The sequence below is a fragment of the Syngnathus floridae genome, chromosome 13 (assembly GCF_059516105.1).
Source record: "Syngnathus floridae isolate MCC-2025c chromosome 13, RoL_Sflo_1.0, whole genome shotgun sequence".
NCBI lineage: Eukaryota > Metazoa > Chordata > Actinopteri > Syngnathiformes > Syngnathidae > Syngnathus > Syngnathus floridae.
This window is the reverse complement of record NC_142425.1, coordinates 14,580,001-14,607,522: the sequence shown is the minus strand read 5'-3', so window position 1 is coordinate 14,607,522 and position 27,522 is coordinate 14,580,001. Positions and strand designations below refer to the sequence as shown.

At 48.7% G+C, this 27,522-nt stretch overlaps 8 protein-coding genes across 16 annotated transcripts in view; 3 read left to right on the top strand and 5 right to left on the bottom strand.

The window, feature by feature from the left end:
* Window positions 1-135: 135 nt before the first annotated feature.
* Window positions 136-3,143, bottom strand: tm4sf4 (transmembrane 4 L six family member 4). Its single transcript, XM_088394656.1, has 6 exons — window positions 2,986-3,143; window positions 1,650-1,879; window positions 1,208-1,297; window positions 962-1,107; window positions 644-830; window positions 136-243 (listed from the first exon to the last, which is right to left on the bottom strand). The coding sequence occupies exons 2-6, from the start codon at window positions 1,818-1,820 to the stop codon at window positions 226-228; spliced, it is 612 nt and encodes a 203-aa protein (XP_088250782.1). The 5' UTR covers window positions 1,821-1,879; window positions 2,986-3,143; the 3' UTR covers window positions 136-225.
* On the top strand, window positions 2,136-6,707 carry tm4sf1 (transmembrane 4 L six family member 1). Of its 4 annotated transcripts, none has more exons than XM_088394658.1 (5): window positions 2,136-2,283; window positions 4,663-4,816; window positions 5,543-5,611; window positions 6,012-6,154; window positions 6,224-6,707. In XM_088394658.1, the coding sequence occupies exons 2-5, from the start codon at window positions 4,733-4,735 to the stop codon at window positions 6,420-6,422; spliced, it is 495 nt and encodes a 164-aa protein (XP_088250784.1). In that variant the 5' UTR covers window positions 2,136-2,283; window positions 4,663-4,732; the 3' UTR covers window positions 6,423-6,707. The 4 variants fall into 4 exon arrangements, with proteins under 4 accessions (XP_088250784.1, XP_088250786.1, XP_088250785.1 ...); XM_088394660.1 differs by lacking the exon at window positions 2,136-2,283 and adding an exon at window positions 3,278-3,688; XM_088394659.1 differs by lacking the exon at window positions 2,136-2,283 and adding an exon at window positions 4,270-4,346.
* A 946-nt stretch (window positions 6,708-7,653) lies between these two features.
* On the top strand, window positions 7,654-13,684 carry cp (ceruloplasmin). Its single transcript, XM_088394601.1, has 23 exons — window positions 7,654-7,867; window positions 8,102-8,346; window positions 8,419-8,631; window positions 8,872-9,045; window positions 9,139-9,230; window positions 9,306-9,468; window positions 9,740-9,878; window positions 9,955-10,094; window positions 10,207-10,347; window positions 10,420-10,464; window positions 10,570-10,784; window positions 10,950-11,100; window positions 11,216-11,428; window positions 11,520-11,724; window positions 11,887-12,029; window positions 12,109-12,237; window positions 12,406-12,512; window positions 12,580-12,635; window positions 12,767-12,930; window positions 13,002-13,141; window positions 13,212-13,268; window positions 13,413-13,518; window positions 13,590-13,684. The coding sequence occupies exons 1-23, from the start codon at window positions 7,695-7,697 to the stop codon at window positions 13,613-13,615; spliced, it is 3,237 nt and encodes a 1,078-aa protein (XP_088250727.1). The 5' UTR covers window positions 7,654-7,694; the 3' UTR covers window positions 13,616-13,684.
* Window positions 13,685-13,839: 155 nt separating this feature from the next.
* On the bottom strand, window positions 13,840-15,598 carry ncbp2 (nuclear cap binding protein subunit 2). The gene is made up of 5 exons (XM_088394664.1): window positions 15,437-15,598; window positions 14,895-14,981; window positions 14,708-14,802; window positions 14,448-14,586; window positions 13,840-14,286 (listed from the first exon to the last, which is right to left on the bottom strand). The coding sequence occupies exons 1-5, from the start codon at window positions 15,509-15,511 to the stop codon at window positions 14,203-14,205; spliced, it is 480 nt and encodes a 159-aa protein (XP_088250790.1). The 5' UTR covers window positions 15,512-15,598; the 3' UTR covers window positions 13,840-14,202.
* A 298-nt stretch (window positions 15,599-15,896) lies between these two features.
* On the bottom strand, window positions 15,897-16,981 carry fkbp2 (FKBP prolyl isomerase 2). Its single transcript, XM_088394668.1, has 2 exons — window positions 16,356-16,981; window positions 15,897-16,277 (listed from the first exon to the last, which is right to left on the bottom strand). The coding sequence occupies exon 1, from the start codon at window positions 16,817-16,819 to the stop codon at window positions 16,403-16,405; it is 417 nt and encodes a 138-aa protein (XP_088250794.1). The 5' UTR covers window positions 16,820-16,981; the 3' UTR covers window positions 15,897-16,277; window positions 16,356-16,402.
* Window positions 16,982-17,181: 200 nt separating this feature from the next.
* ncbp2as2 (NCBP2 antisense 2 (head to head)) lies at window positions 17,182-18,467 on the top strand. Of its 2 annotated transcripts, none has more exons than XM_088394666.1 (2): window positions 17,182-17,358; window positions 17,435-18,467. In XM_088394666.1, the coding sequence occupies exon 2, from the start codon at window positions 17,537-17,539 to the stop codon at window positions 17,840-17,842; it is 306 nt and encodes a 101-aa protein (XP_088250792.1). In that variant the 5' UTR covers window positions 17,182-17,358; window positions 17,435-17,536; the 3' UTR covers window positions 17,843-18,467. The 2 variants fall into 2 exon arrangements, with proteins under 2 accessions (XP_088250792.1, XP_088250791.1); XM_088394665.1 differs by having other exon boundaries at window positions 17,192-17,358; window positions 17,457-18,467.
* A 503-nt stretch (window positions 18,468-18,970) lies between these two features.
* Window positions 18,971-25,107, bottom strand: meltf (melanotransferrin). Of its 3 annotated transcripts, XM_088394612.1 has the most exons (19): window positions 24,773-25,102; window positions 24,608-24,664; window positions 23,917-24,001; window positions 23,629-23,766; window positions 23,190-23,344; window positions 22,920-23,019; window positions 22,486-22,671; window positions 22,245-22,401; window positions 22,006-22,073; window positions 21,758-21,942; window positions 21,350-21,515; window positions 21,111-21,256; window positions 20,951-21,047; window positions 20,690-20,884; window positions 20,433-20,586; window positions 20,293-20,360; window positions 20,029-20,216; window positions 19,747-19,939; window positions 18,971-19,677 (listed from the first exon to the last, which is right to left on the bottom strand). In XM_088394612.1, the coding sequence occupies exons 4-19, from the start codon at window positions 23,678-23,680 to the stop codon at window positions 19,613-19,615; spliced, it is 2,175 nt and encodes a 724-aa protein (XP_088250738.1). In that variant the 5' UTR covers window positions 23,681-23,766; window positions 23,917-24,001; window positions 24,608-24,664; window positions 24,773-25,102; the 3' UTR covers window positions 18,971-19,612. The 3 variants fall into 3 exon arrangements, 2 of the variants coding, with proteins under 2 accessions (XP_088250738.1, XP_088250737.1); XM_088394611.1 differs by lacking the exon at window positions 24,608-24,664; XR_015862202.1 differs by lacking the exons at window positions 18,971-19,677; window positions 24,608-24,664 and having other exon boundaries at window positions 19,793-19,939; window positions 20,433-20,525; window positions 24,773-25,107.
* Window positions 25,108-26,098: 991 nt separating this feature from the next.
* Window positions 26,099-27,522, bottom strand: part of LOC148389118 (discs large homolog 1-like protein) — a 34,104-nt gene continuing 32,680 nt past the window's right edge. For all 3 annotated transcript variants that reach the window (XM_088393534.1, XM_088393533.1, XM_088393535.1), the window contains one exon: window positions 26,099-27,522. This exon is cut by the window's right edge and continues 1,090 nt beyond it. The gene's annotated coding sequence lies outside the window, so the exon portion shown is untranslated.

Here is a 27,522-nt window from a genome sequence, read left to right as displayed (position 1 = left end):
AGTGTTTGAAAATACCCGTGATATTGCAATAATTCCAATACACAGCATAAGTCAATATAAAAACACACATTATCAGTCCAACCTCTGTCATTTTACCAGTGTTTTGTCGTGTACATTACACTGTAATCAAGTTGCTCTTTTTGTCAAAATCCTCTTTCTAAAAATAGAATACAGAAAAAAAAAATGCTGCCAAAAGGTGAGGTGATCTCAGCTGACGAGAAATGCTCACACAGCTCCATCATTCTGAAATACATGATGAAATACACAAATAAATAAATACATGAATAAACAGATAAATAAATACCTACGTAAATAAACGTCTCAAGAAGAAAACACACAGTGCTGTTATCCAGAGGAAGTATGTGAATAGCAATGAAATGGCGTATTAGAAATATAACAGTACGCTGAAACATATGAACTGTCTGGTGCGGAGTGGCCCAAGTGTGGTCTTTGAAAGACCTTACTCTTCCTTTTTCAGATGTTTCCCTAAACCCGATTGGCATGATCAGGATGTTTGACGGGCTTCCGAAAAGCTTGCTGATGAGCTGCTCGCTGGATTCACTCCGGCTGAATCTGAATAGGGCTTGTCCAGGACCAGACTGGGCCACCTCTGCTCCAGTGTACTATATTACAAGGGATTTACCCCAGCGCAGCATCCACAGCAGTCCCCGCACAGGGCTCCCAACAGCCCGTTTATCACCTGCACGGCACACAGGGCCATCTGGATTAAAGCCATGACCAGCAGAACACAGAACAGCCACAGATGCCAGGACACCACGCCAACTGGCTCCAAACAGGTTGACCACATGCTTGAGTTGCTCAGATAATTACTGCAGATGAGAAAAGAAGAAAAGGAGATGCATCCAATGTCATCTGTGTGGATGACATTCATACGTACATGTCTATGTTGTAATATGCGCTTTCACACTCAATTGTGAGCTGCGTGTGGTTTTCGTCCTACCCCTCGCTGAAGGGATACGTCCACACTTGCGTGCTGTTGGATACAGCCAGACATCGGGGTCCGTGGTTCACGGCCACGGCCGAAACGATGACCGAGTAAGCGGCTCCTGCGACACCGACGGCCGCAAACAGGATGGAACTCAACATCTACCAGGAGAGGTACGGGAGAACGGCCATTGGACTTTTCCAGAATCGCTAGCGCTAGATTTCTACGTATGGATGAAAATGGAGACATGAAACACCGCACCGCAAACCTCCTCCCGCAACTTTCGTTGCCACAGCAACCGCAGCAGTCATTGTTCTTCAGACCGAGGAAGACCAGGGCTGGGAAAATCATCTGCCGTCAACCCCCCCCCCCCAAAAAAGACACAATGGAGTAGTTTAGATGCAAACAACCAAGTATTCACCATGAGAAATGTCGCGCTCTGCACAAAAGAGACGAAAAGGGAAGGAAAATAAATCGTTTTCAGCAAGACTATTGGACATAACCAAATGAAACCCTGAATACAGACAATATCCATCAGTCACATAAATGAATGGTGAGAAAAGCTGAAGCTCAATTGTCACGTAAACTGTACCAGTGAGTGAGTGAGTGAGTGAGTGAGTGAGTGAGTGAGTGAGTGAGTGAGTGAGTGAGTGAGTGAGTGAGTGAGTGAGTGAGTGGATCGGTGTCAAGAAAAGAAACTTACCAAAATGCCGGAGCCAAAAATTCCTCCAAAGTACCATACCTCTTCAGTGATGTGCTCCCTTTCTACAATCTTTCCGCCAGGGAAGAAGAGAAGGATGTTGCACAGCACACACACAATTGCCAGGGGCAGCAGCGTGATCCCCAGACACTTGGCAAAGCCCCCGGAGCACATTGTCGTCCTCGTCCTCGTCGTTGGCGGATTACCAAACCAAATGTCGAGTGACCCTTCACCTGAAACAACGTTCAAAGTTTTGTACAGAAGCAAGCAGATTGGGGAACAAAAGGCAAATCCAGCAGTTTTTGCAGCTTTTCAAATGACATCTGTCACCATGTAGACTACAAGACAGGATGGAGGATGCGAGAGCTCAGCCTTTATAGGTCCCCCGTGGCCCGCCCGCCTAGCTTTTTCGGTGACCTCACATTTTTACAAGTGCAGGCTGCAAGAAAGCAAACAGGCGTGCATTCACTGGCTGCTGCTTTCATGCAAAAACACACTGAGCCAGGGCGCTGTCTGCGTGTGTGTGTGTGTGTATAGAGAAACCCAAGCGAAGATAGTGTGGTTAATGTTCTACCATTTGTTTTTGGGTTCGGTAGGACGACAAAGACATTTGATCGATGAAGCAGAGCTAGCTTTGGTGAGTCACCAAAAGATAAAAATGACATCTGTCTGGCCTATCAAATACGATATGAATATTATCAAGCTTATTGATTCAAGTGAGACGTCCAGGTCTTGTATTAAACTTTAACACAATACATCATCCCCTATGTGGAATAATTAGCAAATTTGATTCTTTGTGTGGCCCATGTTGTGAGGACGTCTCAGTGTATGCTATATATATATATATATATATATATATATATACATTTTATATATATTTGTTCATGAAAATTGATTGTGTGGAACTACACACAAATTTATAGCCCTAGTTATATGACATTGCTTCATGTGCAAAGGATCTGGCTACCATAGCTCAAACTCTGAGTAAAAGCAATCTTTCTTCTTCTGGCTGCTGGACAATGAAAATGAGCAAAAATCTCCTATTGTTTCGACAACCAATCAATAGTGATGTGCTGATCTGCTGTCTGTCTGTGTGTTTGTGTGTCAACTGGCGCCCATGGTAGCAAGTTTTTGGTCTTTGCCACACAGACGTGACAGGTTACATGTCACCGTCCAGCCATGATCAGTGAGCAAGAGCCTAATAATGTATGAGATCAGACTGTCACGGTCGGGTGGAGCACGGAGCAGGACGACCAAGTGCAGCTTGGACCAGGGTTTATTGAAGCAACTCAAAAGGCAAACTGACATGACTTAACAAACAATAACTTGACTGACTGACCGGGACGTGAAACAAGAAGACAGCAGGACACGACGGCATCAAGACAGTACGACAACCCCGAACGACAGCCACCAGACCCAAAACGACATCATGACGTTGACACATAACAATGATCCGACAGGGAGCGAGGGGCAGACAGGACTTTTATACACGACAGGTAACGAGAGGCAGGTGGGAACAATCACACCGATCATGGGCACGCAGGAGGGGAGGGGCGAGCACACAGACAGAAACCACGACAACAGACACACAGTGGAGCAGTTGGGGACGAGGCGTGACACAGACAAGTTTGTCATTAGTTATGTGACTCATGTCATAATTACGGGAAAGGGCATGTATGCAATCATTGAAGTCCCTTTTCTGCCGCTATGATGTTGAATGTTTGACACGCGCCGTCGGTCCAATGTATGGATGGGAATCGGGGGAGCGTGGAACGCAAGCTTTCTCCCAGGGCAGAGAGTGATGACCTTGGATGACCTCAGCAAGGCGACTTTGAACTTGCTGCATTCTGTTTGACTATAGTCAGCAGAGTAAAGGATTCCATTGTGTGCTGAGGGTGCGCGGCGCCCCTCCCTATCGTCAAGGCTTTTACTCGCTGAAAAGCCTCATCTACTTTCTGTCATTGAAAAGTGTCATCGAAAAGGCCAGAATGAGGCGGGCCATTGATCGACGCTGCTGTCTCGCTTCCTCCTGATCTATAATGGTGCGGCCGCTCACACGCTTTCCCTTTCCCCTCCTCGTCCTTCTTCTTTACTTTGTTGTCTTTGGGTCATACTGCCGCCTACTGTACAGGAGCGGCAACGGGGCTCGGTTAACCTGGTGTTATCTCACGTTGGGGAAAGCTAAGCGTTTCTGGCGATGTGGTTCCAAAAATAGTCAAGCGAGCCCAGGGTGTAGTCGCTCCCGCAAAGAAGCACGTGAGACTCGTGACGTGTCTTTTGTCATCAAACCCATCTATCTCTGTGTTTTGCTGCACCTGTTAATCACAGCAGCATGTGGGGCTTCCAGATCAGCATGGGCTTGATCTGGACCTGCCCGCGGCTGCGGCTGCGGCTGCGGCTGCGGTGCATTCCAATTGGGATTACGAGCCCTAATTGTAAAGTGCATAACTGCGCTCCGTGAGTGTTTCAGCTTTCTGACATGCCGACATTGGAGGTCATGTAGTGAGTGACCTGTTGTCCGCTGGAGACCCACTGACAAATTGTGCAACTCTGATCCCGAGGGAAAGGCACATATTAAGTAATAGTCAACATTTCAAAGATACTTCATTTGAAAAACTCAACGTGTACATAATCATTGAGGCTGGGCCGTCTTTTGGAACGTTTGCAAGACCTCGAGAGAAAGCAACAAACACATCTCCTGTTAGAGTTTCATATTTCTAATTATAAACTTCATGCAGCTATTGGTCAGCTTGTTTCCTGAGTGTGTGTGTGTGTGTGTGTGTGGGCGCATGTGTGTGTGAGTGTGTGTTTTTTCCTGGCCCATTTTGTTCAGCGGTAGAAGTGGCTGAAAAGAGGGAGGATTATTTCCTGACAGCCCAGCAGCCAGCTGCTCGGACAGATTCTTGGGCCGCCCGCCTGCCCGCCGCTGGCCTGCCTGGCTGTCGCTGGGATTTGACGGTGTCTTCCTTGCAGTTTTGTTGATTTTTCCCATGTGTTGTTCGGTGGGCTTCGCCAGGTCTTTGGGCCTGGCTCTGTTACCTCTGGCCCTCTGTTGTATCCTGGCCAATCTGCTGCTGTTGTTTCCGATGGGGCAAATGACATACATCCAGCAGGGGCGCCTGGCCAGCTACATCTGCTACTTTGGCGGACTGGGCGGCGGAGGACTGCTGGTAAGCCAGAAAGTGCAACTTCTTAAGTCAGTAGCTATACGATAGAATGAATCATCACAACATTCCATATTGCATCTTTTCAGAAATAGTGGTTTTCTTTTGATAGAACTTCTTTATATTTTCAATGTGCACGTCTTGACTTTTTTTCAGTAGCTCCTTCTGTTCTGTTCATGGGGCTGATCTGATCTGATCTGATCCGTGGGTTTTCTTCTCCTTCAGAGCTGCTCCCTTTCTTTGGCTTTAAACAGATGAGAGGGTATATTTTTCCCAACCAAACAAGACTTATATTGCGGAGTCGTTTCCTTAATCAGTATGTCCGTTACCAAGGACAAACAAGGTTTTGCGGTGTCAATTGAGCTCATTTCTCATTTTCCATATTGTCTGAAATGATTCGTGTGTGTGTGTGTGTGTGTGTGGGAAAAAGAGAGACCTTGGGAACTTCACTCCCTCTCTTAGGATGTGAATGAACTTCCTGTGACGCAGGGCAGCCAGGGAAGCGTGGAAAATGAAGAGAAATATCAAAGTATCACCATCATTCATCCATCCATCCAACCACCCACCCACCCAATTCCATCCATCCATCCATCTATCCATCCATCCATCCATCCATGCATCCATCCAGTCACCCACGGTTGAGAAATAACATTTCAATGTGTAGCCATGGTTCTCATTACATCTCACCTCTTCATTTGTCATTTGAAGTCTAAAGCGTGTGTTGTGTTTTAGATGCTGATTCCTGCTATAACCTTTAGCACTTTGGGAAAATGCAGTTGCTGCTGGAATGAGAGCTTGATGGTAAGCACCCGGGATTCGTGATCAATATTGAAACGGAACCATGTGCTTGTTTTCTTCTCTCGAAACAACAAACGTACCCCGTTCGGCAGTTGTCTCGACGCTAGTATTACATGAAGCCCTTTGGTAGGTGGTATGCTAATGCTAATCCAAGCCTGGTAATTAAACAAGGGTGCCTTTGTCGCTTAACACGCAACACACTGAGTGAGCTTGGCACACAAGTCGAGCCACGTGTACAGCTGCTGTTTGTGCAAGTGTGCAGCTGCCTCTCTTCTTATTTCTTCCAGAATGAACAAAGAAAGAAAGACAGAAAGAAAGACAGAAAGAAAGACAGAAAGAAAGAAAGAAAGAAAGAAAGAAAGAAAGAAAGAAACAAACAACGATTATGTATTGAATTTCTCAGATGTGCGGGTCAGTGCTGGCGGCTGCGGTGGGCCTGATGGGGGCCAGCTACTGCTTGGTCATTTCCGGCCTGGCCTTGCTGCAGGGTCCCCAGTGTTTCACTTCTCTCGGGTGGTCGTACCCCTTCGCGGATCAAGGAGGAAGGTAGCGGCACCGGTACGAGCGGGGGATGGACGTCAAGCCCGTCTTACGCTTTTCTCTCGCGGCTTTCAGGTATCTGCTGCAGCCCGAGTCGTGGGCGACGTGCCTTCAGCCGCTCCGCGTGGTGGAATGGAACGTGACTCTTCTGTGTGTGCTGTTGGGCCTGGCTCTGCTGGAGTTCATCCTGTGCCTCTTGCAGCTGGCCAGCGGTTTGGTCAACGCCGTCTGTCGGCCTTGTTGCTATAAGCAGGAGTATAGTTTGAATGGTTAGACAAGAGCACCCAAATACGCGCCACGCGGATACAGCTCGGCTCGACTGCGTTGCTTTGAACACGTACTACGTATTTGCGCTCCACGTTATGCGTGAAATGTGCTGAGGCGCTCAGAAGATGCCCATATAGGCTCGGTAAGTTGAGCAACACTTTGACTCGGTTTGATCAAACAACTCCAAATTCATATTTAGCTCTCAACTTGAAGAGTCTCTTGGCAACCGATATGAGAAAATGAACACAATTCAGTCAAATCCTACAAATAAACTTACCATGCTCCCTTCCTATGTATGTGTTTTCTAACGTGGCAATGCTGTCAATTCATAACATGGAATTTTTCCGAGGACATATTATTGTGCACTTGGAGTCTCCAGGATTGTAGAAAAGTTTGCAGGTGTTGCAGAGATCCTTTGAAGAACACACTTCATTTTGGCCCTGTTGATAGAAACGTCATCTTCCTCATCTCATAACTTGTTTTGTCCGCTGTCAAAGCATCGGTTCGATCATGCGGAGTTGAAGGAAATCACGGCGCTAACTCCAAACAAATGGACGAGACAACGAGGCACAACTGGACAAGACACGAGTGGCTGGCATGGCTAAATGACAAACCGGACAACTGTCACGGATGGGAATGGAGCAGGGCGACCAAATGCAGTTCGGACCGGGCAAAAGGGAGTTGAGTTCGACGGGAGGACCAGGCCGGCCGGGAAGAAGCCCAACGCAACCGGCAAACCGACATAACTCAACGGACCGGCCGACCGGCCGGCCGGCCGGCCGACTGGCTAACCGAAACCGAACTGACAGAGACGTGAGACAAGAGACGAGAAGACAGCAGCGATCCGACCGGGAGTGGGCGACACGCAGACACGACTTAAATAAGAGACAGGTAACGAGAGAGAGCCAGGTGACTGTGATGAGTACGTTGATTGGGAGTAGACACAGGAAGGGAGGGGCGAGTACACCGATGCGGACAGAAACCATGACAACCTACACATACGGAATAATACAACCGGGGGGACGTGGAGTCGTCACAAGAACATGAAATCAGATCAAAATAACGCCATTAGGTTGAAATACCATCGTAAAAAGTGCAACATAATTCCAGGTTAAACATTATTCAGGTCTTGCGCAAGTTGAACAGGGGGTCACGGAGGCAATGGGTCAGTGAACCCTCGAAGCATTATTGACTCTTACGGGCAGTCGGGCAGTTGAGCAAGTATAAAGACTGAGCGAGCGAGCGGGCGAGCGGGCGAGCGAGCGAGCGAGCGGTCAAAATGTCACACTGCGACGAGCGCAAGTTGCTGTTAGTTTTAATCCTGCTGGGCTATGCACCGCTCTGCATTTCTGGAATGAGGAGAGAATATTTCCTCAGGATAGAAGAAGTGAATTGGAACTACGCACCCAGTGGGATGAACCTCATCCAGAACAACACAATCCAAGAAGATGAGTAAGTGCAGTTCTTCTTTTTTCGATTGATTTCACTCCGTTCCCTGACGTAGGGCATATAACGACGTCACGGCTCTGGGTGAAAATTACGAAAGGATGATTGCAAATGACGTGCGCAATGGCGGCTCTGCTCGGATTTGTGAGAATCCCTCGTTTGCCATCCAAAAAGGAGGAAGGGACTTCGGCACGACTGTCATGTATTCCTAGATGCTTTTCCCTGGCTCTGTGTGTGCAGCGAAGCTGGCGTTTTTCTCCAGAAGGGCCCGCAGCGAATCGGCTCCACCTACAAAAAGGCCCTTTATAAGCAGTACAGCGATGCCACGTACGCCACGGAGGTGGTGAAGCAAGCCTGGTTGGGCTACCTGGGACCCCTGTTGATGGCCGAAGAGGGCGACACTTTGATCGTCCACCTGAGAAACGCGGCGTCCAGACCGTACAGCATCCATCCCCACGGACTCAACTACAGCAAAGGCAGCGAGGGTAAAAGGGCAAGGATGGATGTCTTCTCCATCCACTTGACTTGAGCCTGGCTGACCGACATCTTGCCTTTAGGGGCACTGTACCCGGACGGCACAGCGGCCGAGATGAAGGGCGACGACTCGGTGGCTCCCGGTACCGGCGTAACGTACGAGTGGACTCTCCGCCATTCCCACAGCCCCAAAGCCACCGAGAGCAACTGCCTGAGCAGATTCTACCACTCGCACGTGTCTACTCCCAAAGATATCAACTCGGGCTTGATCGGACCCCTCGTTCTCTGTAAGAAAGGTAGGCGAGTTCCCGTTTGCCGCTTCATCTCATTGGCTTCGTTGCAACTCCGTATTGGTCGGTGCCACTGCTGTCAGGTGAGGAGTTCAAGGCGTGAAGTCAAATGGGGCATTTCCAAATTGGAAATGGCTGGCCGCTTGGCAGCCAACGGCAGGGCAACGGTCAATCCCACCTGCGGACAATTGCGAGCGGTCCATCGGCCGGCCCGCGGTGAAACGAATCTCCGTGTCTTTTGCGCAGGAACTCTGGACACGCACGGTGACACTGCAGCAGACTACATGTACGCGCTGGTATTCATGGTGTCGGACGAAAACTTCAGCTGGTATCTCGATGACAACATCAGGACGCATATCGCAAACCCTGCCAGCGGCCTGAAAGAGAAGGAAGATTTCATGGAGAGCAACAAGATGCATGGTGAAAAAAGAGAGAGGCTCAATTCTTGTGTCGTGTGTGCCGGCTGGCCGGCCAGCCATACGTACATTGCATCTTCTCAAATTGTCCCCACAGGTATCAATGGATTTCTGTATGGTAACCTGCCTGGACTGAGTATGTGCCAAGGAAACAAGATCCACTGGCATATGATTGGCTTGGGAAATGAGGTAACGGGCCTCCTGTTTTTGCTTCTGCCACTTTCACTTAAGTGTCTCTAAGCGCCAATCTTGCGCACCCGACAGGTGGACATGCATTCCGTTCATTTCCACGGGCAGATCCTGATGAGCGAAAACCACCACACAGACACGGTCAGTCTTTTCCCCGGCTCCAGCACCACGGCCGAGATGGTGGCGGACAACCCCGGGCACTGGCTGCTGACGTGCACCGTTAATGATCATCTGATGGGTCAGGCTGGCTCGCTCTTCCTCGCTTTTGATAGCTGCGTCGCCGTCATATACTGGACCATTTCGGACAGCAATTGTCCTGCTCACCTGACCTGACCTGACCTGACCTGACCTCACCCCACCTCACCTGACCTCACCCCACCTCACCTGACCTCACCCCACCTCACCTCACCTCACCTCACCCCACCTCACCTGACCTCACCCCACCTCACCTCACCTCACCTCACCTCACCTCACCTCACCTCACTGCCATGGCTTTTGTTTTGCTGTAGGTGGTATGCAGGCCATATTTGAGATCAGAAAGTGTTTCCCAAATGTCCACAAACCACGTCCGCAAGGTCAGCTCAGAGAGTTCTTTATTGCCGCAGAAGAAGAGGTCTGGGACTACGCTCCCACATTGCCGACAGACAGGTTAGGTTTGTCACGATACGTAAACGCGCGACACACACACACACACGCGTGGTCGAGCTTCTGCGTCTTTGTGCAGCGAGGCAGGCACGTTTGTCACCAGAAGTGGAAATCGTATCGGAAGTCGCTACAAGAAGGTGCGCTATGTGGAATACACTGACAGCTCCTTTCTGACCAAGATGCTACGCACAGCTGAGGAGGGACACCTTGGAATTCTGGGTAATTTGGCCTACTTTGGACAAGAGTGAAGAATGCTCGTACAGCAAAGTCCATCGTAGACTTCAGCCCACTTGAGCGCAAGCGCCAATGCGGTGATTTTGTTTCTCTCCAGGTCCCGTGCTGCGAGCCGAAGAGAAAGACAGTATCAAAGTGGTCTTCAAGAACAAGGCCACTCGGCCTTACTCTATGCAGCCGCACGGAGTAGAGTACAGTATCGAACAAGACGGGACGCTCTATCACAATGAATTAGAAGGTCCGTTGTTGTCTCCCGGAGCTTTGGTTTCATGACTCCTGCTGACGCTGTATTTGCTCTTCATTGCTTTAGAGTCCTACACTGCAAAAAAGCTGAGGGAATTAAAACATGAACAAAGTAAGTGACGAGCGCCGTGATGCGTTTGTAATTGTCATTATCCTTACTGATCCTCCCTCCCTCCCTCCCTCCCTCCCTCCCTCCCTCCCTCTGTGCCACCTGCAGGGCGAGTGACGCCTCCTCCGGCCGCTCTGGTGGCACCGGGCAAGACGCACACCTACGAGTGGTTTGTGCCTGCGGGTGCCGGGCCCGTGCACGGAGAGGCCGACTGTCTGACCTACCTGTACTACTCGGGCGTAGACCCCGTCAAAGACACCAACTCCGGCCTGGTCGGACCCATGCTCGTCTGCCGCCCTAACTCTCTGAAGAAGGGGATCCAGGTCAGAGAAAGTGCAAGATGTTGACAATGGGAGCGCAGCAAAGATGGAAAATGTCATCAATGTGGACTCATATTTACGATAGGTCGCTAAGGAATTTGATTGAATGGCAGTTTTTTGTCTTCTTTTAACGGGCTGCCGCATTTTTCCACTTTGTCCACCTTACAGAAGAACTATAAGAAAGAGTTTCACTTGCTGGCCACAGTGTTTGACGAAAACCTGAGCTGGTATCTGGACGATACGATACGTGCCTTCGCCACAGCTCCGGCCGCTGTTAACAAGGACGATGAAGGCTTTATTGAGAGCAACAAGATGCATTGTAGGCATCGTAGACCTTTCTACTCAACTGCTGTGCTTCAACTGATTCTTTTCGCAACTTTGGAACTTTGGTGGAATTGTGTGTGTGTCTCTCTCTCTCTCTCTCTCTCTCACAGCCATCAACGGGTATGTGTACGGGAGCCTCCGAGGCCTGACCATGTGCAAGGGGGACAAGGTCACGTGGCACCTGTCGGGACTGGGTTCCGAAACGGATATCAACAGTCTTTACTTTGAGGGAAACCGTTTCATCTTTCGGCAGAACCGACTGGACGCAATTTCTGTCTTTCCGCACGTCTCGCGCACCGTCACCATGGAGCCCGACAGTATGGGTGAGTGCCTGTGTCATCGTCGTCGTGCCAAGATTAGCTGTCAGCACACCGAATCGTCAAGCCTACTCATTGACTTCATGACAAATGTCAGGTCAATTTGAAGTGGCGTCACCCAGCATCGCGCACTACCGTGGAGGAATGAGAGCCAACTACACGGTGGAGAAATGCAGCTTTTTGCAGCGCCAGGGTGAGACCATGTTCCACTTTAAAACCTACTACATCGCTGCCGTGGAGCTGGACTGGGATTACTCTCCAAATCGTACTTGGGAGGCTGAAATGTTTCACGGTCAGCAAAGGTAATTTGTCAAAAGTGATTTCTAATTCAAATGCGATTTCAAAGTGGCACAAATGAAACGTTCTCTTCTCTTCCCTTCTCTTCCCTTCTCTTCTCCATCTTCTCTTCCCTTCCCTTCCCTTCCCTTCCCTTCCCTTCCCTTCCCTTCCCTTCCCTTCCGCAGTCCAGCGTCCGTCTTTCTTGACCAAGCGGGCGGCGGCTTTATCGGCTCACGCTACAAGAAGGTGGTTTATCGACAGTTCACAAACGACAAGTTCAACAAGCAGGTGGAACGAGGTGCCGACATGGAACATCTGGGCATTATGGGTAGGCTCTTGTTTGACATGCTATCATTGTACGCTTGTCTCCATTCTGGTTACTAAACCATCTGGTATTTGTCTCTTAGGTCCAATGATCCATGCTGACGTGGGAGACAAAGTCAAGGTGGTTTTTAAGAACATGGCATCCAGACCGTATTCCATCCACGCCCATGGAGTCAAGACAGAGAGCCCCGACGTTTACCGCACCAATCCCGGTAAATCAGCAAACTGCACAAGCCGTTGATTTGGCTACCTTTGGTGACTTGAAATGACGGATTGATGGATTGATCAGATGGTTTGGACGAAATCAATGTCCCAAGTTGAGTACATTGTTCACGGCCAATGTTGGTGAGTTGCTGTGCCCGCGCGCGTGCGTGCGACAGGCGAGACTCACAGCTACGAGTGGTACGTTACAAAGAATACAGGACCGACCACGGAGCAAGAGGAGTGCTCTGTGTCAGCGTACTACTCCACAGTGGACATTGCCAAGGTGCGCTAATCACGTCACACGTGCAAATGTTCTTGCGCTGCTGACATTTGACCTACCTGTCTGCCAGGACCTGTACAGCGGTCTCATCGGTCCTCTGGTCATCTGTCGACGGAGTTGGGCCAGGTAAGCCTTTTGGCATAGGGACGCTTCATCATGAGCTCTTTTGCGTGATTTACAAAGACTCAAGTGGCGCTTGTGGAATGTAACATCGTCATCATCATCATCATCGTCGTCACCCCGCTGTTTGCTTCAAGGACTTTGGGCCTGAAGAAAGAAATCGAAGAGTTTGCGTTGCTGATGCTGGTATTTGATGAGAACGAGAGCTGGTATTTGGATGAAAACATCAGGACTTACATCAGGAGCCCTGGAGCAAATTTGAAGGAAGACCAAGACTTTATAGAGAGCAACAAGATGCACGGTCAGGAAAGCACATCAAGCGCACTGGAATGGAATTGCAAAGCGTTCCTTTGGTTTTCTGTGTCGTCTCAGCTATCAATGGCTTTGTATACGCCAACCTTAAGGGCTTGAACATGGAGGTAGGAGATAAGGTCTACTGGTACCTGATGGGCATGGGCACTGAGGTGGACATGCACGGTGTTCACTGGCATGGGCACAGCGTGGAATATAAGGTATGGACAAATTGCATTGGCAGATGGGAACGATACTAATATGGCAAAATAAAACAACAACAACCTACAGCTGGGTGGAGGCCCACACACCACTGATGTCTTTCAACTTTTCCCAGCCACCTTTCAGGTAAAGCACTTAGTTAGCTGCAGCCATATTCTCCTCAATCCTACTGTCTATATACATAGTATCTTGTCGCTAGGTCACTTTTGGGTCAAATTCCCTCGAACCGACACACTTTTTTTTTTCCCCCCCCCCCTCCCTTGATTGTAGACAGTAAAAATGCGGCCCGAGTATCCTGGAACATGGCTGCTTCACTGTCACGTTACTGACCATATCAAAGCTGGCACAATCGCAATGTATACTGTCAGAGAAAAAGGTGAGTGGCACACCGTCTGGCAATCTGGATATTGCATATGTGCTAATACGTAACTTTTGTTGTGTTTGCAGTGAACAAGAGGGGATTCACTGGTTAAAATGTGGAAAGCAAAACTAAGAGCACATCTCCAAATATATTCTCTTCAAGAATAAACAGTCTGTCTGTCTGTCTGTCTGTCAATTACAATTCTTACTGCATGCTTTTTCCCTGTCCTTCAATAGAGGTTGATAGATTTGCTCTTAAAAACCAGACTTGAACCTTTTAACATTTTTTTTCCAAATCATTTCTTTCATTTCCCTTCTTACTTTGCATCAAAAATAATTAGCCTTTCATGTATTTATTCCGTTTTTTTTTTTTTGTTTTATGAAAAGGATTTCCTTTAACACGCATGGTCATTTCCTTCGTGCTGACTGAGGTAATCGCCTCGCACATCTGGCCATGAACCTTTTCTGGACATCATTTGATATGAAAGTTGAGCTAAAGTATGAATTAGCATTACCAGAGGTTGAAAGATAGAGCTTTATAAAAAAAAAAAAAACAACAACAGTGTACACAACACCTCCATTCGGGTCAATTTTGGGTGTGAAAAACATCTAATTGGCACGCTATTCCTCCTGCACTTAAATAGAACGAGTCAAAAGCACCACACGTCAAAAGGAATGATCGGAGGTGGGGGCTGAGGGATTATTGCGGCCCTCTTTGCTGCTGAGCCAACTTTCCATAACCGCCTCTGGCTGGGTCGTAGTCCTGCCTGTACTCATCCCTCACCTGCGCAAAACAAAAGAGCCACAAAGGAGCAGTGAAATAGTTGAGAGAATAACACGAAGAAAGGGAATAGAAAGCAAGCCTTTTTGTCCAGTGTCACTTGCAATCCAAGAGCTTGTTTTATTTTGTCACTCTACCTGGCAATGGTACTCAGAGGAGCTTACCTGTCCTCCAGACTTGCCACGACCATATTGTCTTCCCTCCTTAAAGCCGGTGTCCCAGTCTGTCCTGATCATGCGGTCATCCAGACGTGTGCCATTTATAAAGCGCATAGCATGTTCCGCATCAGCCCTCGTATAGTATCTACACCAGCTGGGGTTAAGTTCCGTTACATACGCGTCTTTGAGGCATTATGCGCGGACGACGGAACGGTGGTAGTCGTACTTCTTTTGCGAGGTTCAAGCAAACGTGGTGAAAAGGATACTCGACAAAGCAGAAGCCACAGGCCGTCTTCTTGACTTTGTCCAGACCAATGATGATGCGCTTGACGTCCCCACTTTTAGAAAAGAGCTCGTGAACCTGCTCAGAAGAGGGAGGGGTTGCAAAAGATTTTGGAACGCTGCAACACAAAGCATTGAGAGCCGATGACTCCTTTCTATACCGTTTCTTACCTGCTCCTCTGTGGTGTAGAAGGAGAGGTTGCCCACGTAGAGCGTGTGGCTTGCTTTCAGCAGTTTCTCTTGTATATGACACTTACCCTGGAAACACCACAAAGTATTGCCAGGGTGGTTATTTTGCTCGTGGCTGCCAACTCAGCACCTAGGCTCGTCCTCTCCCTATTCCTTCGCGTCATAGGCTCGAATCGCGAGTGTTCTGCACCTTTTGGTTTCTCTTGGTGGAATCTCCTCCCTCGGTCGCCTCTGTTCATCATTTATTTGCATGCGTTGACGTCTACGTTAACGCATCTTTGACCGCCTCAAAAGTGTTGCGATTTAGCAGCAAGACCGTATCACATCATTGATCGATTTGCGGTGAAGGCGGTGAAGGCTGTCTCCCCCGAACCGGGATCAGCGATCGTGAGAGCCAAACAACAGCAGACGCACGGGACCGCAGAGTGCACATATTGCTTGGACGGACGGCATGCTCATTTGGATTCCGAATGCTTCTTCAAATGTATCGTTTTGGTCACATCACATTCAGCATTGTGTCTTACCTTAAAATGCTGGTCTCTGTATGAGCCTATATCGGTGTAAGAATCGCTATTTAAAGCATTCAGTTTCACAGACATGGTGGATAAGCAGAGTGACTACATACGAATTGCTCCGTCTTTGTTGGCGTCGCACGACAACTACGTAGGGTTTCTTCTTCTAATGCGGATTGCAAGCGGCGTCCAGGTGCATAGCGCCGTCTACTGTACAAGAGTGTGCTTCACACTCATACCTTCACGGTTTCGCTTGGACGGATGGATGGATTGATTGGATAGATTGCCACTTTATTGATCCCCGGAGGGAAATTCGCCTACTTTTTTTCTTTCTTTCTAAGAGCAACTAAGCAGAAGGATAGGTGTTGTTTTCTTATCAACTGTCAGAAGCTAGTAGTGGTCTACCAGTCTGTCAACGAGCACACGTGACAAGAGTTGCTTGAAAAACTATACAGTACGTTACAATCAATAGTTGATTTTCCAGAGGTATTTTTTTATTTGATCAGTTTACAAATAAAGTAATCAAAAGCTATGTTGCCCATCCTCATAGGAGGCGAGATTGTAACTAAAGTCATCAAAAGCTATGTTGCCCATTCGCATAGTAGGTGAGATTGTCTGGCAAACGTAAAAATAAGAAAGCAGACATATTCCTGCTCATAATACAATACTGTGTTTTTAATTGGAACGCTTTTTTATTTTTATTGTGGATCAGTTCTTATTTGAGCAATCTTGAGCACATGAGGCATAAGTCATTGCTCTACTGCTGGAAGAGTCCCATCCCACACCCCAATTTGACACATTGTCTTCTTCACTGCTGTCAGATGTGCTCTTTAATCACAGGGAGCAGCATCTCCTAGAAACAGAAAGAACAATCTCACGTTTTCATTGGATCTGCACGCAAGCTACAAAAAGTCGAGCTCCGATAACTTACTAAGCGCTATGAGCGAGCGAGCGAGCGAGCGAGCGAGTAGTCTTTCATCAAAGGTCGGATCTCCTCTCGATGCTGAGCAGCTCCACCTCAAAGATCAGAGTGGCTCCACCGGGGATCTTGGGCGGCGCTCCCCGGTCTCCGTAGCCCAGCTCGGCGGGAATGACCAATTTCCTCTTTTCGCCCTCGCACATGCCGAGCAGGCCCTGGTCCCAACCTTTAATCACTTGGCCGCTTCCCAGCGTGAAGGTGAAGGGTCGATCGCGGGGAATACTGCTGTCAAACTCGGTGCCGTCCTCCAGCTTGCCCGTATAGTGCATGTTCAGAACGTCCCCATTGCGGGACTTCATGTGGCAGTTGTCTACTCGCTTTTTGACGCCGATCTGCAGCTTTTTCTTCTCGGAGCCGCAGACCAGCATCGGGCCGAGCGACAGCGCCGTCATCGTTAACAGTAGAAAGGCCCGCATGACTGAAGTCGTCTCGCTTTTCGAGCCTACAGATGGATGGATGGATGGATGCCTGTCTGTCTGCCTGCCTGTCTGCCTGCCTGCCTGCCTGCCTGCCTGTCTGTCTGTCTGTCTGCTTGCCTGCCTGCACACTTCAGTCAGCCTAATATGAGCTGTGTGAAGAAGGAAACGGAAGTAGCAATGTGTTCAAATGAGTTCTGCCGTTTTAAACAGCGCCACCTTTTGATTAGGAGTTGATATAGCACTACTGTTATTATATATGTTTTATATAAACAACATGTGTATGTGCGACGGTTATTTTTCATGTCATGATCCATGGCTCACATTTAACTTGACATTTACGTCTCACAGCACACCATGACCTGTGCTGAAGTGAACACAAAGCCGGCCTTCACAAGCAATGATGTTTGCGCCGTTGATCAATAGATGGCGCTAATGTAGCACTGCCCTTTACAAACTCCCGTTAGCACGATAAAAGAAGAAAACCCGGAAGTAAATACCGGCTCGGGATCCTCGCCCTTGTTCGACCCCTTGATCAAGTAAGTCACCTTCGCTCTTGGTCTTGAAACTACAGATTGAAAGAAGAGCACGATCGCCGTACATCGCCTGCCTCAGTTGAATATTGTTACCATTTCAGGGCTTGCCAAGTTACACTTTTCCTCCGAAACTCGAGGGCGCACGGGTGGAAGGCAGCACGTCGCCCCCCGCCCCTCCAAAATGCTTTCTCGGATGCTGCTTTCGCTGCTCAACAATCTCCATGTCGTCGAGAAGCTGGCAGAGTCTCGTCCCATCCGTAGGGCCGCGCAGATCACAGCTTACGCCCTTACCAAAGCTCAGCTGGTCGGCCGGGACGCCTCCCAGCGGGTCTTGAGGTCCCAGACGCTGCGGCAGGTCCGAGAGGAGGCTGGTCGAGTTCCCGGTGGCGTGGAGGACGTCGGCAGACGACTCAAGAGAGTCCGAGAGACGTTCGTCAATGAAGTCAAGGATGGGTGGAAAGATGGATCCCGTCAGGTTAAAAAGTAATCCCTCACCCTGGATGCTGAACGCTGCAGTCAGTCTGAATGACATCATCGAATGAGATCAGCACTACTGACGTTTGATTCAAGCGTGGCTTCTGCTGGCTCCGCTTCGACGTGCTCAAGTCCTTTCAAAACCAACTAAGCAGGCCCAGCCAGCCCTCAGGTGGCACCCTCAGTGTAGTGTATGCGATCGCTCCCTCCCTCCCTCCGAAGAAAGCAAATCGCTCTCCAAGGTTCTGAAGTCGGATTGCTGTATCCACTACCTCATTAAAAAAAGGTGGTCTCCATTTTTTTAAGTGGGCTCATTTGGAGACTCCTAACCAAAGTGGTTGTTGATGATGTGCTCTTTAACTACAATATAAAGGGGTGGCCAAGTGAATCAGGGCACATGCAATTCAAAAATCACGTAGACTATCTTCATGTTAATCCCAGGTTACTATCACATTCTGACAAATAATTGTACGTAACGTCACAGCTGTCTTTGTCTTGTTTCTCTGTTCATTTTCCCCCCTACCCTGGGCACCAGGCATTTTTGACATCTTGCGTTGATTTCTGTTCACATTTATGTATTTATAAATTTGAACCCCAAAAAAAAGACAATGAATCATTAAATGTGGAGATTAAGGAAATGTGCAAAGTGTTCATTTCAGAGAAAGCCAATTCCTTTTAAGAAGGCATACGTGTGTGTGTGTGTGTGTGTGTGTGCGCACGTGGGGTACAGATTCTAAAAGCAGCCCTGCCTGCTTCCGCTTCTCACTTAGTTGGGGACAAGCTCCAGCTTGACCCAAATGAGCACAAGCAGCATAGAAGCCGGAGGGTCAATTTTACCAGCAAGTTTAAGAGGGCTTGCACGCTGAATGTTTACATCCAACGCACGCAAGAGCAAGCAATGACCTATTTTGCACCCACATTGATGTGCCACAAAGTCGTTTGGCTAGATTGTTGTTTTTTTTCCTCCTCTTTACAGATGGGAACCGTCCAGGAAGCCCTATCTCAGATGGCTGTGTTCCAATCTGTTTTACAGTACATATCTTCCAATCGCTCTCTTAAATATTTATTGCACAGCTCAGGACGTGGATCAAGGTTCACTAGGACTGCATGCATCAAATACAGTATGTACGTGACACACAAATGTCTTTTGATGCTTGAGAATTTATTTGAAGAGAGAGAACACATCTAATACAGTAGCTTTTTTTTTTTAATACCTGTGCAGACTCACTGGCCTGGCAACTAAATATTAGTCAAGGATTGATCATTTCACACTGAAATAAAATCTCTGTCCAGAGGAAAGAATGCACTCATTTCAGAAAGTATGAGTCAGTACATATTCACTGATATGGCATCTGAACATCATATAAAAAAACAAATCTCTGCTTATAAGAAAGTATACATCAACGTTTAAACGGGGGGCATTAACGACAAGAGCTACAACTCGAGCTATTCACCAAAGAGAAAATCCACAAAGGGCCGGTTTCCATTGATATGGGGGCGGGGCTGTTATTTTGATCAGGACTACTTTTCTGCGGCTGATTAGTGATGGCAAGAAAGAAAGTCCCTGAAGTGCCTTGAGAAAAAGAGGTTGGAATGTAACAGGTGACAGCATATGCTCTGATATGGCAGCTCACCTTCTGTAAACAATTTTCTTTCACAAGTGACAAATCTTTTTCAAAGTTGACAATGGTGGGATCCTTCTACTAGAACCAGTGATCAGCAAAAGAGAACAGTGCGAGGGAAAGGAAGGGAGTGGGACAAGTTGCCTTGCGTACCATGCCTTTCAGATGGCCGTCAGCATGGAGCACAGCAGCGCGACGGTGATCACCAACCACAGCGAGGAAACCGCTACAAGACACCATCAATCGCCATATTACAGTTGCAACAATCCCAAGCCATTTCAGACATGACGCTTACCTGCACTTGATGCGTTACACTCCATGTTGAGCAGTGAGTCCAAGTAGTTCTGGCCCAGCCACTCCTGGTAGGTCTTTCTGTCAGCCACGCCCACCAGGCGCACGGTGGAGTCTTTGAAGAGAAGATCTGTGCCCTTGTAAGCCTGCGAGTCAAACATCCGGAAGCCTGGAGCTGTGTCACTGCCAAAATAAGTCTGTCAAGACGCAAGAGTCAAGTGGAATGTCATTGATTTGAAAACACCCACACAAGGCTCCCTTCCAATATTTGGTCTCCAGTAGCTACCTGTGCACGGTCCAGGAGTCCGTAGATGGCGTGGATGTTGCTTTCCGGGCGCACCATTACAGCGTGGGAGGGCACGCGTGCCAGATGACAATATTTATACTGAGTGACCTCAGCTTTGGTACCTTGCGGACAGAGCAGCTGGAAATCTTTGGACAGGAGATCCGTGGCCCAAGGTTCGCTCGAGTTCCCTGGATGAGCGCACAAAAGCTCGGTGTGATTGAAATCGGAATGGCGGCGGCGCCATAGAGGCTGCGCTCGTACTACCGTCGCTATTTTGGAACACGGTAGAATGCTTGACGAAAGCCACGTCTCCATCTCCCACGGCCAGACACCTGAAGAAAACAAATGATTCTTCAAATGAGCCATCACGAAGCGGCGGCTTTGCTGCCCTCCCATTTTTGTACCTGAAGGCACCGTCGTATCCGTCGTACAAGTCCTTTCCTTTCTCGCATTTGTTGTGCCCTGCGGCGTCTCCCGCACATAAGGCACACAGGTTGCTGGGGAAACCGGGCTGATGAGCGCCAGGTACACAACTCTGCTTAAAGAACCCACCGACCGCTAGGTGCCACGGAATACAAAGTTTATTCTGAGACATTAGCGAGATGATTTGCGCACAGTGAGCGACGGCCCATTTTTTCGGCTACGGCAAACACCGACTGACCTTGGGCTATCTGGCAATGCTGAGGGCTGATCAAGCCTTTCTCAATCAGGGTGGAGACCGGAACGTTCCAACCGGCAGTGCGACCCAATCCCGTGTGACAGGAACCAAGGCCCTTGAGATCGTCAAGACTCCGAATGTCGTAGCTGCTCTTTTTCACCACGGCAACCGCGTAATAGTTGGAGCCATCGCGATCGGCTGGAGGAGTGCAAATTGTTGTCTGTCAGTGGGTTGTTTTTTTTGTTTGTTTTTGCTGCTTTGCACCTGTATAGCTCTCTCCAGTAGCAGGTACCAATCCATAGTCCTTGCCCGCCGTATAGATATAACCTCCATCCAGAGTAATGGCATCGGCTTCGCGGTTCTGACCATAAAGCGGTAAAGTGGTTTGAAACGGTTCTCACGTCGGGACTTTTGAACAACTTACTTTGATTTTCTCCAAGCAGTCTGTCACTGAGTCGCCGTAGATGCAGTTGACCCTGGGAACCAGCCCTTTCTTTTGAAAGGCAGCGGCCATGTCGGCACATTTGCGCTGCTCGCCCGTTGACAGCACGCACCACCGCAAAACGCTTTCTGTTGATGGATTGACAGGCAGCTAGACGCGCACGCTTCTATGGACCATTGAAAGCACAAACAAGTGGACGGACGGACGGACGGGCTGGCTACCTGGAAGTTTACAGTCCATGGCGCTCATGACATTGTGATAAAGCTGACCCATCCATTTCTTAGGGTCATCGAACTCGGAGCTCTGAAACATGGCGGTGGACTCGGAAAAGAGCAACGTCCCTGCTCCGTAAGGTTTGGAGGAAAACATGTTGAATCCAGACTTTTGCTGTAGGTAGGTAGGTAGGAAGGAAGAAAGAAAGAACGATTTGACCCAATTTGGCTTACTGACCTCTCCTGACCTTTTGAGAGGACACTACATGTTTCGTTCGGTTGGTTCAAATATTCCTCCCAAATAGCGGCAACGGGAACAAAAAAAGCAAATCCGTATGTACATTTGAGAAAAAGGCAATCCAAAAAATAGTATCCAAAAAATAGTCCTGGCCAATATTCCAATGTGTTTGGACCTACCAGTCCCTCAGCAAGCATGTTAAACACTACAGACGGCGTGACGTGTTTGCCGACGGCGATGCCCCGAAATGGCACGCGGACCAGATTGCAAGTCTTCCACTGACTGACGGGAAGCCTTCTGCCGTCACGACACAACAGCTCGTAGTCTTTGGAGGAGAATTTCTGTGCCCAATCGGGGCCGCGACCTGGAGAAAAGAACGAGTCCTTCTGTACCTCGTCTGTCCCGAGCTACGGCCGGAACTTCTTACCATCTGTATTTTCTTCAACCGTAGTGTGTTTGATGAAAGCTACGTCTCCTGCACCTTCAGCGAGGCACCTAATGGGGACCGTCAAAAGTCAAGAGAGCGCGACCGTCAAACGTACTTGCGTTTCCAAACGAAGGCTACGGAGCGCATTTTGATGGTGCGAGCGCACCAGGCACTACGTCAAATTGGAACAAACGTCTCGTCTGTCCGAAACCACGGGGCGGACGGAGTACGTACGTTACCTGAACGCTCCTTCATAGCTGTAATATCGTTCGTTGTAGCTGGCTTCGCATTTGTGCTGTCCACGGTCATCGCCTACGCACAACTGGCACAGAGACGCCGGATCGCCGGCCTGGTTTGCTCCCGGAACGCAGCTCCTGTTAAAAAACTGGGCCACGCCTGATAATGCAAAATATCAGGGCGCGAGTTTGTGTTTGTCAGGGCTCGTTCTTGAACAAGCGACCAAAGGTTCCCTCGACCTACCCTCGGAGATGTCGCAGCCCATGACCGACATGGAGCCCTGGTCGATGAAATATCCCACGGGCATGTTCCAGCCAGCCGTTCGGCCTTTGCCGGTGTGGCAGCTCCGTTTCCCCGCCAAGTTATTGATGTTGATGCTGGAATTGACCTTTTTCACAACAGCGACGGCAAAGTAAGCCGCCCCGGTACCTGAGGTGACAAAGACAGTGCAGATGCTCGGAGATGACTGGCAAGATGGGGGCTGGAGAAAATAAAACAAGCCAGTACGAGTTCCTCGCATTTTGTCGGAAGTGTCATTAAAGAGCGGGAATGAAAAGATAACCTTATCACAGCGGTCACATGCTTGCAACTATTAAAGAAATGCACCATAATTACCCTTTGAACTTGTGAAAAAGATACGAGGCCATTGACTTGCACATGAAGATAAACAATCTTACCGTCAGCCTTTGATTCACTGGCAGCTATCTTGAACGAGGCGCTCTTCCTCAGGTTGTAGATGTCGGGGGCGAACATGGACAAAGCATCCGCTTGGTTGGCCTACACACGACACGGAAAGGAGGACAGCAACGGGAACATGTGGCCATAAATTGGTTGAGCAATTTATGGAGACCATTGCTATTTTAGACAAAGTCATATTGCCGTATTCAAATGAATGACGTTCGTCTGCTCTCTTCAAAGTGGGGGATGAGGAGAAATGGGGAGCCCACCTCGAGCTTCTGCACGCAGTTCTCCACAGTGCTTCCGCGAACGCAGCTGAGCGATGGCCGGATGGAGACTTGGGCGAAAGCCAGGGACATGGCTTCGCATTTCCTCTGCTCAGCATCTGAGATGGTGCACCACCTAATGCTGCTCTGAGAACACACTGAGCACAAACACAGCGGTTTGCCACTCCTTACCAATGTCCTATTTCCATTTAAAGCTCACCCGGGGCCAAAGAACTTTCTCACCACGACTGTAACTCTTGGTCAAATTGCCAGATGGACGACTTCATCTAGTACTGTCATTTCATCTCGTTACATTTTTACCATTCTAAAACTTGTTTTCATATCACAGTCATATGATTTAGCTGCATTCTGCTTGAATATTGCTTTTACCAGCTAGCTGGCGAGCTAGCGAGAGCTCCATCCATCCGTCCATCCGTCTTACCAGCATGTAGAATGAAGAGGAGGGCTGCCGCTGTGCTCCCCATGGTCACCATCGTGTACTTCTTTCCTCTCAGTGTGCCTTCTCTGCTGACTCGTCAGTTCAAGTGCAGGTTTTATCTCCGTGACCCGGGTCAAAGTTCTGCGAGGGTGTTCAGGAATGAGGTTGCACAACTTGAGTGCCTTTTACCCGGCAGGATACATCAATGGCTCACTAGGTCCCTTTTATTCCCGCCGTGTGACGGCAGCAGACTAACTAGGCAAACGTGTCAAATATTCTGGCGTAGCTCACCTCAGCTATGGATGGATGGAGGGAGGGAGGGATGTCCGATGGACGTTCAATAACAAGGCCGGTGTAATATGGATGGAAAGTTCCCCTGCATGAAATGTGAAAAATGTTACTTTTCCTGTCTGCTACAAATCAGAGGACTCTGTGCCACCTCACACGTGTCACAGTGCCAGCCAGCCTGCCTGCCTGCCTGCCTGCCTGCCTGCCTAGCCTAGCTGCAGCCCAGAGTGTGAACATAGAAGTCTTTTACACTCCTCACCGCACCTCACCTCACCTCACCTCTGTGGCGGTGGGGCTTTTCCACTAGTGGATCCAAAAACATGCAGACTGTGACTGCTGGAAACTTAACAGTGACTCTCTCTTTCTGGGAGCGTGGAGCAGAACAGTACTGACACTGTTTACTCTGCTTTCTCTATTTTTTGTTTTCATTTGGAGTGAGTTACATGAGCTTCTCTTAACAGAATGACTTAGTCATCAGCACATAAGGATGGATGCGTGACAAAAATGCCACATCAGATACACGCATAGGTCTGTTCTTTATTGAGCCGGTGCATTTTCCAAATCATATACGTTGGCCTTTTGAAGTGTCTTTCTTCAGTAGAGGCTGAAAGGGTGGCTAGTTGAAGAGGAGTCATTATTTACACTTTGATGATCACAAAACGACATTCTTATTGTAATCTTGTGATTTACGTACATACTATACAAAGTAGAAATGCAGCCATTTGAATAGTCAGTCGTCTGTGTAGGATTCCTAAAATGCACAGCCATTTCAACTTCATGAGGTGCCAGTAAGGGTTAGCACACATCTGTTTGCGTGTCACATTTATAGAGTCAATAAATGACAAAAAGGATGACTCACATCATGGCATCAGCTGACTTGAAAAGCACCTTAATGACCTGCGCTAGGATCACATTTGTTTTCAAATCAATTCGACGGCACGGCAGGGCGACCAAATGCGGCTTGGACCAGCTTGGCTTACTGAAGGAAAAGGGAGTTGGAAGGGACGACAAGGGGAACAAGCCAACACAAGCGGCAAACTAACATAACGCAACGGCCTAAAAAAAGTTCAAGTTAAGTTAAAATAGAACAAATATCAACGGAACCGACTGAAAGGGGTGGCAAACAAAAACCAAACTAACAGAGACATGAAACGAGTGGCAACAAATAAGCCCACGTGGGGAGGGAGCGACACGCAGACAGAACTTAAATACGTGACAGCTAACAAGAGGCAGGTGAGAGTGATCACACTGATCATGGGCACACAGGAGGGGAGGGGAGGGGAGGGGAGGGGAGGGGAGGGGAGAGGAGAGGAGAGGAGAGGAGAGGAGAGGAGAGGAGAGGAGAGGAGAGGAGAGGAGAGGAGAGGAGAGGAGAGGAGAGGAGAGGAGAGGAGAGGAGAGGAGAGGAGAGGAGAGGAGAGGAGGGGAGGGGAGGGGAGGGGAGGGGAGGGGAGGGGAGGGGAGGGGAGGGGCGAGCACACAGAGAAATGATGACAAAATGTATCTGACCGGGGACGAGTCGTGACACTCCCGTGGGGAGATGGGACAGTCTAAGCTCCGAATAATGTTGGAGAAGTCATTCATCGTGATATTACAAAATGTAAATTATGAGATTTCCAGGAATAAAGCGTTGATCCGTTCAATAATTACGGTGAGATGAATGAACGTCAATTCGAATTTCTAATAACAACTGGATGGCATCGACTCAAGTAAATATGTTCTCTTTGCAACTCTCTCATGCGACAATCTTCCTCTCCCCGCCGCCCGGCAAAAAAAGATTCGACTACGTTCCTTCCTGGATGGCGCTCATCTGACCTCGGTGCGTGAACGTCGGACTTCACATTTCCTCACGGACGGAGTGGCACGAGCTGGAGGAATACCGGTTGGACTCGGCAGCATCGTTTTGGGTTTTCTGACTTAATATCGTCTCGTGTATCGTTCAAAAATGGCACCCATTCACGCACGAGCGAGTGGTGTCAATCTGAAGGCCAAAACCATGTGCTCCGCTCCAAATGAGCACGGACGGCGGCGCTGCTGGCCTAGCTGTGACGGTGGGAGGAGCACGCGCTCAGCGTGCCACCCGGCCGGCCGGCCCACCTCAGCCCAATAGTGGCAATATTGGTGTTCCGCTCAGACTGTAGTGCAGAGAGCTCCGGAGGTGTATGCGTACAAAAGTTGGGCCATCCAAAGTGAATTAGGACATTTATTTTGTAGCAAAATAGGCGGTTCGTGCAGGGATAAATAGCATCATATGTTTTATATATATATATATATAGAGAGAGAGAGATAGATCCATTTGTGAAATCAATTCTTTGCATCAGTGATAGACAGTGTCATAAAGCTCTGGTCCAAACACAAAGCCAGAATCAAACAAAGAGTCCAGGTGTGATAAAGCAATCGACAATTATTAAAGGAGATCAAAATCAAGTAGCTCCCAGCCTTTTAGCTTTCAAAACTCATGCAGCTTCTCTGTGAGGCTCTGGGCTTTAGGAGGTGCTGGGTGGTGGATAGCAAGCAAGCAGGCAAGCAAGCAAGCAAGCAAGCAAGCAAGCAAGCAAGCAAGCAGGCAAGCAAGCAAGCAGACAACGTCCATATGGTGCTACATTTCCAAAAGCATCTTGTTGTTTGAGAACGGCCCCGCCCCAACCCATTCACAAAGTACAAAACACTTGATCTTTCAGACACACAGCGCTCCCAGCACAAAACAACTCGTAAAAAAAACCAAAAAAAACATTGTCTTCCACCATCTTTACTAGAAGAAGTAATGCTGTCATTTGCACTGTATATAGAAGATCCCCTGAGAAGTCCCCTTGTAAACAAATAACATCCGTGACCAGTGAAATCATCGTCACCTTTGAAAGGAACCTTTGGGTGACAGACATCACATCACCATGGCTTGCTTCTTCCTCCACCATTTTCCTGTGGCTTGATATGTCATTGCATTGCACGGGAGGGAGGGAGGGAGGGAGGGAGGGAGGGAGGGAGGGAGATAGGGAGGGAGGGAGTACGTGCTCAAATCAGAGTTTCATCTAGGGACAGCCGAATCAAAGTAAGTGTTTTGTACTGGGGCCAGGCCAAGGCCAAGGCCAGGGCCAGCGCCAGAGCCAGAGTCAAGACCAGGGCCAGGGCCAGGACCAGGACCAGGGCCAGGGCCAGGGCCAGGGTGGCTCATTCACGTCTCAGGCGCTTTTGATGCATTCGGTGGCGGAAAGGCAGAAATGACTTCATTCATTTGGTTCTTCTGAAGTCTTAAATCATTGCATTTTAGCCATGGGATATTACTCATAAGCTAAGACTCGTTGAAAGAAAGAAAGAAAGAAAGAAGGAAAGAAAGAAAGAAAGTGAAGCACATTGCCTATTTCTAGACCTCCAAATGGACTTTTAAGGAACAAGCCCCCATTCCGGGAAGAAACAACGGTTGTGGTGGTGCTTGCGAACGTGCATCACATAGTGAATGGAGAGGAGAGATGAAATGACACACTGCTTATGTTTACATGGACAACAATAGAAGACATACTCCTTTTTCATCTAAATAGGACCATTTCAATGCCTCCAAATATTATAGTCCAAGAAAGGAAAGCTATTCCTTCCCAGAAGATGATGGTTGTG